Source organism: Lonchura striata, chromosome Z, assembly GCF_046129695.1.
Source record: "Lonchura striata isolate bLonStr1 chromosome Z, bLonStr1.mat, whole genome shotgun sequence".
Classification (NCBI taxonomy): domain Eukaryota; kingdom Metazoa; phylum Chordata; class Aves; order Passeriformes; family Estrildidae; genus Lonchura; species Lonchura striata.
In genome coordinates this window covers 21,135,149-21,148,242 of record NC_134642.1, presented here as the reverse complement: position 1 = coordinate 21,148,242, position 13,094 = coordinate 21,135,149, and the positions used below count along the sequence as shown (strand labels likewise).

Below are 13,094 nucleotides of genomic sequence, written 5' to 3'. Positions count from 1 at the left end.
GAAAGGCAATTAAATGTTCAAAATTGAAGAATTACCATAACTACATGTACCTTAATTGACTCTTTTCTTGTATGCATTATGTTAATGTGTAGTGTCATAATCTTGTTCTCAGGATCCCATAACTGACCATGCGTAGTGTAAAATGATAAGCTAATGCTTAGTATTTATAAGCCAGTGTCTCCCTGGTTTACAGAGTGCATTCATTTTCTGAATGTAGAATTGTTTCTCTAGCTTCTTCATAAAGCTGAGTTGTTCTTAATTTGTTGTCAATAAATAATTTTTGGAATTAAAACATGTAGAGTTGAGATCTCTTGGAAGTGAAGTGTTTGATTGTTTTGGCACCTTATCTGGCATAAACCACCATAAAATACTGAAGCATTTTTGGTGAAAACAGAAGTCCTTTTCATTTTGTCATTCTAATTCTGAGTGCAAGTTTAAGTAACAGAAAAAAGCAATTAATAAATCTTTGAAGTCCAGTTGAAGTGTCTTTCCCAGCATCAGAGACACCTCTGCAGCTGGTGAGTGACAGTGGGGTTGAAGCTGTCATATATTTAGTGTAGATGAATTGAAGTTGCAAGCATGCATTTAATGTTGGATAGGTTCTTTAGCCTAGAGGCATACAAGTCCTTAGACTACTGAAAGAATTGAAACAGTTGACAAATGATAATTTTGCTAAGAATCTCTGTAAATTTTGGTTGGAAACTATTAAGAATTCCAGTAATTAAAGTTTGTGTTGAAATGTATGGCTTTCTTTTCTTCCATTCACAACCTATGTAGATTCAGGAAAAGAAGCACAGTGGTGGAATCCTTGTCCAGTCTAGTTTCTAAACAGCCAGTGGATCAGTTGAGTGAAGGTAAGTAGTTAAATAATACAGTTAAAATAAAAAAAGTGAAAAAAGCTCAAAACTGCCCCTATTAATGTGTACAAATACGCTTAACTCTGTGACTTGACTAATGTCCTACAGTAATAAACATACAAATGATGTGTATAATCTTTTCTAATTTGAATGCAAAGCTTCAGTGGAAAATTCATTCTAATTTTTTTTTTCTCTGAGCATGCATGAATTAAGAATTGAATGCCTTTCACAACACATTCATTATAGGACTGAAGGGAAATTTCCTTTTTTTGACTTAAGAGAGCTCCCAAAAGTTTAAGAACCATTGATGCGGAGGAGTACATCCTTGTCATTAGTTGCATTGGAATCTGAATATATTAACAAGTTTTGTGCTTGTCTGTTTTGCCTTAAGGTGTTTTGGGAAATGGTATCAGTACATTGTTCATGGCTCTGAAAATGCTGATCTCCTATTTCTGATTCAGGCAGAGTCAAGTATGCATTTTTTTCTAACCTGGCACAAGAATCCTCTTTAATACTTGGACACATCAAACTCACCACGTATGCACTGTACATACAGCAGCCTTGTGCATGTGGCTGGTCTTGCAGCATGGGTGCAGAGCAACTTGTGTCATGTGTGTTAAATCAAATGTACTTTAGTGCTGCATGAAGACAGAAAGTCTGCCTGGGGCTTTCAGTTTGTTAAGCATGACTTGGTGAAAACCTGTCCATAATGTCTCAGTGGATGTTGGAAAAGCCTGAACCTCCATGAGGGTCACTATTCATTTACAGAAATTTCTTGTAAGACATGGAAGGAGGCCTGAAAGGCCAAGTTGCTGTGGGCTGTTAAGCTTAGAATCAATGAAAAGGACAGGAGATCATCTACCAGAATGTCAAGTAGCTTTTGCCATAGACTGAGGACAGCTCTGACAATGTTTTGTCTGAGAAGAAGGGAAATAGAAGAATTCTGTTGGGATTTGCGTGTTATAGCTATTACTCAGCAGTTATTGAAATGGCAACAGCAGAATTTTGCGCTTTTTTTTCCTTTCTTTTCTTTTTCTTTCTTGTCTTGGCAGCATTTTGTTTGTTCCATTGACCCCAAGAAGACAATGTTGACAATGACTTCACTGATAGTAAATAACTTTTCTTTCTTATATAGAGGAAATGCATGCTGAAATCTGCTATGCTGAATGCTTATTGCAGAAAGCAGCTCTCACCTTCGTACAGGTAAAGTCAATTTCTCATTTTGTGTGACAGAGTAATAGAAATAGATTAGTACTTATAAAACATCATTCCAACAATAGATGTGATATTTAAAGCAAAACCTTTTGCTAGTGAATGTTATTTCATGGCAGTGATTGAAATCTTATGCTGCTCAGCCACTTCTCTCTGTTTGTATGAATAACCAAAGATGATACTCAGATACCAAGGCATTACCCTAAGGTATAAACATACCACCTTTTAAACATACCTGTTGTGTTATACAAGATGGTATGTTTAAATGATTTGCATCACATTGGACAGTGCCCAGTACCTGTATAAAAATATTTTCAAGTATGAGGAAATGTGTTGTTTGAAAGTGGAAGTAATTTTTTGCATGAATGGGTAGAACGCTTTCCAGCTAACAAAACTTCAGCTGATAGACACATATAATTTCCCGTTCAGTCTTGCTCTAGATCTATGTATGTGGTGTCAGGAATAATACAGTAATGAATGCTTATAAAATGGGCATGCTTAACTTTGCTGAGGTAACAATTCAGCTCACAAAAAGTTCTGATATTTTATACTGTGTGGTGCTAGTGATTTAGGTTGTGGTTCAGGGACTTCATACTATGGAGTTTTCAAATTCAGTTTGAAATTTAATTCCTGAAAATAGGAGTTGTTAGTCATAGTTAGGGTATGTGAATGTTTGACGTTTATTTAATATAATTTAGATAATATTTTCCAGTATTAATTATAAGAAAGAAGTGAGGCATATAGATACTAAGGTCAGATTAAGTTCCTTTGGCAAATGCTTATGAACTACTTGATTTGGCCAGAAGTGTCAGGACATACTATTAATGGAATGCTAGTCTTTCCTGTAACTGGCTTGCTCCTTTACTAACCAAGTGGAAGCAGCCCTCTTTATTTTTATTGGGTGTGTGGGGTCTATGTTAACCATGAAAATAATTTTGAAACAGTTGTTGATGGAGGTGAGTTAGGACAGTATAAAATAATAAAAAAAACCCTTAGATGTATATTTTCTCTGAAACACCACATCTGTATTGCTTTTAACTGTGATACCCCTCTCTGCTGATTGTTGTGCTGCCCCACATTGACTGACCATGATTCATGTTAGGATGATGATGATAACAAAAATGTAAATGCTCAGAGGGAAATAGAATTCTTTTACTGAAACACTTGTATTTGGGTGTTCAAACTTGCAGACAAGAGAGATGAGGTTTTTTGAAATGGTAATCTTAACCGATGCCAGAATTTCCTTTCGTTGATCCTTCTGAGGCCTTTTTTTTTGTTGCTTTTTAATTTCCACGTTGTATATACTGTTCCTAAGTATTTAAATTTGCATTTCTGAAGTGCCAGCACATGTTCCCCTTTTATGTGAATTCTAGGAGAAAAAAATTCATCCTGTGGATGGATGTCTTGCTTTCCAGGAATTTAGTTTTGATGGCAAATACATTTTGGCTTTGTTTTGGTTTTTCTATAGGTTAGTAAGCACATAAATTGAGTAATACAGGTAGTTACTTTTGATCAGCAGTGGAATTTCATCTGTTCAGGGGATTTTTGAGTTAGTCTGCCAGTTTCTGTACACTTCCTTGTGTATGTCAGAATCGTCATTCCCAAATATTTGAAACGGTTCCTGCAACGCCATCTGGTGGAAAGCTTTCTTGGTTAATTTGTATACCTCGCAAATTCTGCTATAAGTAACACTTTAACTCTCTTTTTCACATCTCTCTTCAGTTTTAAAATTTGTTATGTGCACCAAAGAAATGTTACCCTGACAACTTAGGGCACATGTTAACGTCAGTCTTAGAGACACATCCAGTGACTGAAAAACATTTTTAGTGTTTCCTATGACATTAACCAATAAATAAATGTAAATGTAGCTGGAGGATTTCTATGTGTATGTTGTGTAATATGAATGCACAGTACTTTACAGTTAAATCTTTTTGTTCCAGGATGAAAATATGATCAACTTTATCAGAGGTGGCCTGAAAATCAGGACAAGTTACCAAATATACAAGTAAGCTATTAGAAAACACTTGACTTCAACATTAATATAAACAGTTGCAGTGGCATTAATGCCACCAAAATAAAAATTAATATTTTTGTATCAATCATAGTCACTTCTGTGTTGTTTCCCCTTTCCTCCTTTTCTTCTCCATCAAAAGGGAATGTCATCAGGTGCTACAGGCAACTCAGGGGAACAAAAGCAAAAATGAAACATACTGCCAGTTTGAAGGAGGAGTAAAACTTGGAATTGGAGCATTCAACTTGGTATGACTTCTTCCACAACAGAAAGGCCATTGGGTTGTTCTGTAGGACTGTATTTCTTTGTATATACATTACTGTAACTGATTTAACATTTACACATTTGTAAAATAGAGATACAGGGTTTGGAGGTTTTATGTGATATGAAACCAGCAGCAACTTCTGGCATGCATACTTTCTGGGATGTTTATTATGCAATGTTTCATTCTCTGGGAATAACTAATAGATGTATTTCTGAAATGAAAAAGTAGCTGCATTTACCTGTGTGTAGCAGGATTTTAAAAGATGCTTACGCTGTGGTTACAGAATGCCTAGAGTGACTGTTTAATTCTAACTCCCCCATGTATCCCATTCTTTTGCTCCAGTGACATACTCTAGATTCACATGGGTAATTATAGTTGGAAGAATGAACAGTAGTTTACTGCGTTTGTGCAAAAGAGAATTGCCTTTTCTTTACAATTTGCTACAGTTCCCTTTTCACATCTGTCATGGCAATGGTGAAAGTTGATTTCTGCCAGTGTGTTAATTTCTGTATCATTCTAGATTGGAGATGGCCAATTTTAAATATGGTCAAAAGAACTCAGGTCTATCTGCACCAGACTTTAAAATTCAAGTAACTGTGTTCATAAGTACTCTTACCTCTCCTATTCTTCACGGAGTCTTCTCAGTAGAAGGCTTAACAGAAAAAGTGTCTGATGGGCAAAATGTATTAGGGTGAATGGAGCTATATAAAAAACTGACCCTCAAGTTGATCTGCTTCTTAAAGCTCATTGAAAAGTTGGTTATGGTGTTGGTACATTTTCTGTTGTGTAGGATGTGGAGGATGCAGTTACAGAGGGAACAAAAATGCCTATAATAGAGGGCTAAAGGATGATAGCAACAGCTAGAATTTCTAAAACCACTATGCTCACTGATCTGCTGCTTCAGTGCTCCCACAGGAGGAACAAGTAGAGTGTCTGTGAGACTCCCAGGAAAATGGAATAATGGTATAGGAAGATGGCAGTTATAGGTTGTAAGTAATAATAAAATAGATAAGACTACTGTTCCAAAAGACCCACAATTTTCAAGCAATTCTGACCAGCTGAATATAGAAACATCTGTCATTATCTGAAGAAGCACAGCTGAACTCTGTCTATTTTCATGCTGGATGGACATCAGAATTCTGAACATGCATGTTTACTTTCTAATTCTTTCATGTTTTAATTTTTTACTTATGTGTAATAAGTTTACTTATGTGCATTTAACATAATAGCTGGCCTTTTTTGGTTCAGATTTATAGCAATGTAACTTTTTTTTGAAGTGTGCATGTTTTTAATTATCTTTTTATTTTAAATGTATTTCAGATGCTGTCACTTTTGCCAGGAAGGATCCTTCGACTTTTAGAATTTATTGGATTTTCTGGCAATAGGGTATTTGATTTGATACTTGCTTTTTCAAATTAATTTTTTCTCAGATAAAATACTGGATGGATTTAATGCCATATATTCCACACTTGAATTATAATACCAACTGTTTATCAGTATTTTAGAGCTGTTAAAAAGATAAATAGGTTAGATGATGCAGGCATAGAAGCACATATGGTGATATACTACTCTTTAACATGCATTGGAAATCACCAGTTTATTTAAAATGAGATTTTGCCAGTGCAACTTCCTTTCCTTTTGCTGATCCTTAAGTTGAGGATATCAGCTTTCTTTTCTTGTTGACATGGTCAGAAATTGACATTCCTCACCAGTAACTGAGGGAAGAATCCTATTTCTACATTTTTCTACCCAAAATCTGAGCCCATTTCTTTGGAAAAAAAATTCTGTATATCATGTGTCACCCTGGAATCTAGATACATCTTTCTCTTGTGGATGAGAAAAATATTTGTAACTTGTTTTTTAAGTAATTTTACAGCTCTTTAAAACTTTTTTCGATGCCCATAAGAAAAGAAAAACCCAAACTAAACTTAGGCAAAAAACTGTAATAAAGTAACCCACAGAACAGTACACAGTTTAACTTCAAGTTATTACTGCTACAGTCACCATATGGTCTTATTACTGTTAGATTGTCCACAATATGGCTCTCCTGCTGTAAAATTAGACTTCAGTAGAGACCTGTTTATTCAGTTTCTTCCCCTGAAAAACCTGGTTCTTGCTGAGGCTCTTCCAAAATACACATTTTTCCATGACTGAAAATGCAGTAAAGGCTGAAAGAAAAAGAAATATCATCACAATTTTTTTGTGTGGTGCTTGAATTGTCCTATAATTCATCAAGTTGCTATGCAATAAAACTGATCTTTTAATATTTGTTTTGAGGCAAAATTATGTTTCTGGGGAGTCATTGCTTTTGATCAGGGAGGCTGTGAGCTCAACGCCACTCAAACAGTCAAGCTGTTATGTAATGGGTCTAAACAGAAACATAAATCTCATATATTAAGATCTGTTTAAGGATCCATGAATCTGGATCTGTCTTTAGACATTGATGTATATCAGCAGAGGTAATATATTGGTCAGTGCCTCAAGGTAGTGGCTGACTTGATGGAAGAGAATTGAGGATAACCAGGGTTTTCAATGAAAGAATTCTCACACGAACAAGTAGCACTGGAACAGCTGGGAGAGTTTCCCACCAAACATAGGTTGAAGGGTGTTATTCTGAAAGGCTCATAGTCAGAACATAATGGAGAAAGGGTTGTAGACCTGTGTGTCTGCATGGTTCATGTGGTGTTCCCATTTCACCAGAGCACTGAAATGCATGATTTTATTAAGAGTTAGATTAGTCTTCTCCTTCCTGAGTGCTGTTAGCTGTGACAGAAGTGTTTTGGTAGAGGGTTGTGTTGGATTTGAGGTAAGTACTGAATTATTAAATAGTTACATCTGAAAGGAAAGCTGAATTTTGGTTAGCCAGAAAAAATTGGTAGTAACTCTGTATACTCATAGTTAATTCTGCATGTGTTTGTGATATTTCTTAGGAGTTGGGCCTCCACCAACTACGGGAAGGCGCATCTGGCAGCAGTTTGAGGGCCATTCTGTGTACTTTCACCCTGTTGGTTTATCATACTTACGTCTCCTTAATCCTTGGTGAGACCCACTGTGTAGCTTTTTAGTCGTGCTACACCTTATGATAGATATTGTGATATATTTTTATAACTGAGTTTCAAAATTGTGGCCAAATAGGAGTTTGCTGTATACTTAATTATGATTTAAGATTAATATCCATGACATAGATATGTCTGCAGAAACAGTGAGGGTAGATAGCATTATATTAGCATCTTGCTCCATTTTCACGGCTGTCTGAAAAGCAAAATATTGGAAAACATTATTAAGTTCAGAAAAATCATTATCCATAAATTAACAACAGATGCTGTAAAAACTATCTCCAGAAAAAAGCTATACAACCAGAATTAATTGCTGCTTTTGCCGTTTAGAGTTGGAAGTCATAATTAATTCTGTATGCTTCTTTATGATATATTTTCACATTTTAATATTTGAGTATTTTAGTATTTGTCCCTCAGGCTCATCAGGAAATTAAGGAGAACTTCATTTCTTCCAGTATCACTCGTATTTCATTACTGAGTTCAAAATTAGGAAAAGAGGCGGCTGAGGAACGTTTTCCTATCTCGCTAAAGCAATTAAAGGGATTTTAAAATATAACTAGGATCAGTAATGGAGCAGCCTAAAAAAATATTTATATAATTCCAATTTGTTTCTACTTACAGACATTTAGTATTTTTAAATAACTTAGTATATTTGGGACAAGAATTTAATTTTATAGAAACAGAGTATGACCAAATAATTCTGAGTTCACGTAAAGCAGTCATCCATTGATCTGTCAAATACGATGTGAAAACAAAACCATAGTCCATGAAACTTGGATTCTTTTAAGTACATTGAGATTGGTTTGTAATGTTTTCTAGGTACAGGGGAAGGCAACCTTCAGGAAGCAGACAGTCTCCTCGAACCCTACCTCCAGAAATTCCCAAATGTGCGTATTTCTAATACATTTTATAACAGAAATGTATTTCCCTATGCTCAAACTCCTAACTGGTTATTTTATTCATGTCTTTTCAAGGGTTCCATTATTCTATTTTATGCTGCCAGAATAGATGTACTGAAAGGAAATTTTGAAAAGGTAAATCAGGTTTTCTTTCTAAGATTTTTGTTTAGTGTTTAGCCTAAGCACTAATTTAGGAGGAAAAATAATTAATTCATCTACATATCAGTTGGACTGATGAGTATGCTGTTATCTCTGTTCATATTTACTGTCAATGTTGATTCCAGCTGTCTCTCTAAGTGAGACTGAAAGGCAAGTTTATCTTATTTTACTTGTCAGGTATTTTCCAACTGTGTGCTAGGTAAGAACTTGTCCTGTAATTAGACACTGCTCTCACACGGAGCTGTAATTGAGACAGTTTTCATCATTCTTCCTTAACTGCTCACTCATAGGCACAACTGACGTTCCAAGACTGCATAGCAGCCCAGCAAGAGTGGAAACAGATTCATCATCTCTGTTACTGGGAACTGATGTGGTGCTACACCTTCCAGCAGGACTGGCTTCAAGCATATCGGTATGCAGACCTGCTCAGCAAAGAGAGCAGGTGGTCTAAGGTAAATAGGCAGGTGGACATTGTTGTGATATGCCAGTGGTCTCTACGGTTAAAGTTACTTTTCATTTCACACAACAAGTGTAATGTTTGCCTTCCTGAGAAACTCATAAACAAAGACACAATGGGACCAAAATATTTTTACTGGGTGCTTAAGAATGGCTTTTTATTTCATGTTTCAAAGCAGCAGAAGCATAAGCAGCAATGCTTTGGCCCCTCCAAAAATTGGTACTTACCTGGGTTGGGAGAAAGAAGAGGGATAGGAAAACTGCAAACTGTTCTCTCAAGTCAAGTTCTACCATTCACTAGTAAAATTTGGCTGAAGAAACTGTGTTTGGTGCTTATAAACACACACTCCTACTCAGCAGATGCTTTGTGGCACAAAATGAGAAAGGCTGCTGGGGACAGGATCTCACAAGAAAAGCTAGGCTATCAGATAAACTTTTCCTTGTAACAATGTTTTTCAGAGTATGAACCAAGCGCAATGTGCCAATGACCTTTTATGCATTATTATTATCTATTCCTCTATAGATTACTGTTTTATTGTCTTAATAAAAAAGGGTATACATCTAATTCTTGGCAAAAGAGGACGAGAATAGTATATTTAACATTAAGTGCAAGTATCTTTAATAGAATTACAGATTTTTTTCCTGCAAAACCGAGTTATTAAACTTTCCTTGAATCAGTACCCAGATATTTCTTTCTGTTTTTTTCAAGCATGTCTCTACATGTAATAGATCATATGATAACAGTAGAAAACTTTTAGATAAGTTAAGTAATTTAACCTCATCTCTTTGACAGTGGTTTGCATAATAAATTCTGCTGTTCTTTGCAGGAGATACCTTTAACTTTCTGACTAATATAAAATATTAATATAAATACATAAAAAATAAAATTACAGCATAAACTATGTGACAAAGGGAATACTGAACTTTTATAGTTATATCTGCCTGAGAATTATGGAAATACTTTGCTGTAGCAATTGGAGGGAGAGATTTCAGTCTTTAATGTATTGATGAAACAAAATTAGATGTGGTAATCTGTTGCTGTTTCTTTTTGAAATAGGCAATATATGTATTCCAGAAGGCAGCAATTCTGTGTATGCTTCCAGAGGATGATTTGAAGAGGACTGGTGAGGACATAGTGTCTTTATTCAGGTAAACTTTTATAAAGCAGCTGAACGTGCACTCTTTCTCCTCTTGTGTCTTTATCTTGTTTATAACCATGATATGCCCCGTGTTTATAACCATAAACTTTCCATTTTTTCTCTTTGCCTTTAGCATTAGAATTGCTTTTATCAGCAAAGATATATCCTACACCTCTGGTCTTCATGGCGCAAAACAATTTAAAGATGTTATATTTCAGAGGAAAACAGTAAATCTTTCTAACTGAAATGAGATGAAAAAAAAAACAATAAACAACTTATTTTTTCCCATTTTCCTTTCTTGTAGACAAGTGGATGGTCTAAAACAGAGAATTGCAGGAAAATCTATCCCAACTGAGAAGTTTGCAGTAAGGAAAGCTCGACGCTATGCATGTCCTCAGCCAGTGAAGCTGATCTTACCTGCCTTGGTATTTGTTCTTGCTTTGTTTTCATTCTTTTCAAGGAGAAAAGAAATCAGAATAGCTCATTGTACAGGGAAGGAATAATATTGTCAGGTATTATATGCTTGCATTTTAAATTTTTAAAGGACATACTGCATTAATGTGATGTGATTTTGGTGAAAAGTGTTAGGGACTGGATCATACTACCAACTAAGCAGCAGTCTGAAACAAGCGACTTATTTTTCATGTGAAAAATTCAGCATACAGAAAACTACATCCTTTAGGTTGGCAGGATTTTAGTCCTTGTCTCCTAGACTCATTAGGAAGTTGAAGAGTACTTTGGTACTTTCTTTTATTGATGAAAATGAAGAGTGGTGGTCAGTTTTTGTTGTGATTTTTTATTCCCCTTGTATTGAGTCTGATTAAAACATGCAGAAGTATTTCACAGTCTGTTTTTATGTGCACTTTTCATATGTGTATGCTAAAATGCATAATTTACCAACAACATGAAAAACCTAATTCAAGAAGAAATTTCTTACGTTAAAGTTCATTGATATAGAAAGAGGAGTCCAAAGAAAATTAATCCACAGGTTCTAAAATTAATTCTATATTAAATTCCATGTAGAGGACTAAGCAAAATTTGTCTTGGGCTTATACAGCAGAGTGCTTCTAAGTTGTGAGTATATATATTTGGTCTTGCTGTCGAATCAAGTATCTAATGTTGTAATTTAGGAATTTTTTCATCATGGACTGAGCATAACCAAACATCATGTATGGTTTATTTCAGTATGTATAAGTTAGACATGACTGCAGAATTGAAACAAATCTAGCATGATGTAGTTGATGATGTTAATAACACTGTTTCAGACTTTGATACAACAAGATTTTTTTCTCAGTCTGAAAAGGTACATATTTACAGTATAAATGCAAGTGGAAATACTTCACCATTGTATTGTATCAGCTTCAGAATGACATTAGGCTTCATATTTCAGAGGTGTAATTTCAATTATGGTAGAACAAGTGTACTCTAGTTTGTAATGACTGAGTAAAGCTCTTGGCAAAGTTACTTGTTAGCGTTGTTGGTTAGCATCCTTGTTGGTTAATGCATTGTCCTCAAGTTTTACAATGTGATGCTGTATCAAAACAAGATTTTTGCTTACTGTTGTACTGAGGCATCTGGGAGGGCATGTTTCCAAGATTTGCCTTGTTTTTTTTCCAGCAAAATTTTGTAGAAATGATACTCAAATAATGGATATGCCTGCCAGAATCACATTTTTATCTAGAAAGTTGTATCTACTTGCAGTTTTGCTGTTGATTAGAGTGTATATATATATATATATAAAAACACCAGAGCATGTTTTTGGGTGCATACTTACATAAGTATACTGTATATACAAGCACACACTCAAATGCACTTCAAATTTATGTATCATCCTTTAGACAGATACTACTTTTAGCTCCTTCTTTAGTTTAGGCAGCAGAGGCCACAAGTTGAATATAATGCATCCAGTTTTGCTGATGTGTTATATGAGTGATGGTAAACTGTCCTGATAAAATCTGTTCAGTTTAATTTCTGAATATCTGTGAAAATATATCATAGTAGAATCCATTAAAAAGGCATCAAAACACTGAAATCTTAAAAACCTATATGTTAACTTCTCAACACACGTTCAATGTAATTTTTCCTTTCCTATTCATAGATATGTTGTACCAAAACAAACTTTGGTAGTGTACTCAAAAATGTTCCACAGCAGCCTTTTCAGAGGCACTCTTTAGTTAAATATTTATGCACTTCCTTGAGTTTTTCTCACCTTTTTGTTTTGGTTGGCAATTGGTTTTGTTTTTTTTTTTTTTTTTGATCAGGAAATGATGTATGTCTGGAATGGATTTGCAGTTGTGGGCAAAAGAGCAGACCTCACTGATAACTTACTGGTAACAATTGAAAAAGAAGAAACCGCTCTACAAAATGAAACTAGTAAGTGATCAATTAAGATGGAATGAATACTCTTGTAAGGAATGCTGATACTTTTCTATGCTTTTGTCTTCTGATATTCTGCGAGGTGAATGTTGCTTTGACAATGATTTAATTAAGTCTAAGTATGGAAATTTTGTAGCCTCATGAAAGTTAGGAGTGGTTCTTCTATACGTTCTTTATGTAGTGTGATTGATGCTGCAGACGAATACAGAAAACTCAGGGAGATGATGTTATTAGTTACAGAACACGACTGGTCTAGGTTAGTTTTTCTTGTCTTTGAGAGTGTTCTTGGACCATAATCTGCTAATGTCTTAAATGTCTGAAATCTGCTAATGTCTTAAATGTCAGAAAATGTCTTTTTCTTAACCAATTTATATCATGCTTTATTGCATAGGACACATGCTGCATAGAATATGGCAAAGTATAAAAGATACGATGAAGTGCTATGCATGAATGATCTTTTTTGGTTTACTTTCTGGCAAAATAAAACATGTTTGCTAGTTGTAAAATGAAACATACTTAACAAATAGACTTTGACCGTGGTTTTACATCTTGGAGTAATTTTTAGAGAATCAGCCCATAATTTACTCCTAAAAGAATTAAATTCATTTATTATAACTGGTTTACTGCACAAGTACTTGATTTTTATAATATTTTTTCATGGTGG

The 13,094-nt window shown here is 34.9% G+C and overlaps 1 protein-coding gene across 6 annotated transcripts in view; it reads left to right on the top strand.

Moving 5' to 3' along the window:
• The window catches only part of TTC39B (tetratricopeptide repeat domain 39B), a 74,600-nt gene that overhangs the window by 52,198 nt on the left and 9,308 nt on the right, over window positions 1–13,094 (top strand). For all 6 annotated transcript variants that reach the window (XM_021525530.3, XM_021525537.2, XM_021525534.2 and 3 more), the window contains 12 exons: window positions 778–854; window positions 1,993–2,060; window positions 4,010–4,074; window positions 4,223–4,328; window positions 5,666–5,731; window positions 7,276–7,384; window positions 8,221–8,288; window positions 8,376–8,435; window positions 8,750–8,911; window positions 9,973–10,064; window positions 10,359–10,479; window positions 12,316–12,427. In XM_021525530.3, the coding sequence (XP_021381205.2) occupies window positions 778–854; window positions 1,993–2,060; window positions 4,010–4,074; window positions 4,223–4,328; window positions 5,666–5,731; window positions 7,276–7,384; window positions 8,221–8,288; window positions 8,376–8,435; window positions 8,750–8,911; window positions 9,973–10,064; window positions 10,359–10,479; window positions 12,316–12,427 (1,106 nt within the window). The remainder of the gene's footprint in view (window positions 1–777; window positions 855–1,992; window positions 2,061–4,009; window positions 4,075–4,222; window positions 4,329–5,665; window positions 5,732–7,275; window positions 7,385–8,220; window positions 8,289–8,375; window positions 8,436–8,749; window positions 8,912–9,972; window positions 10,065–10,358; window positions 10,480–12,315; window positions 12,428–13,094) is intronic.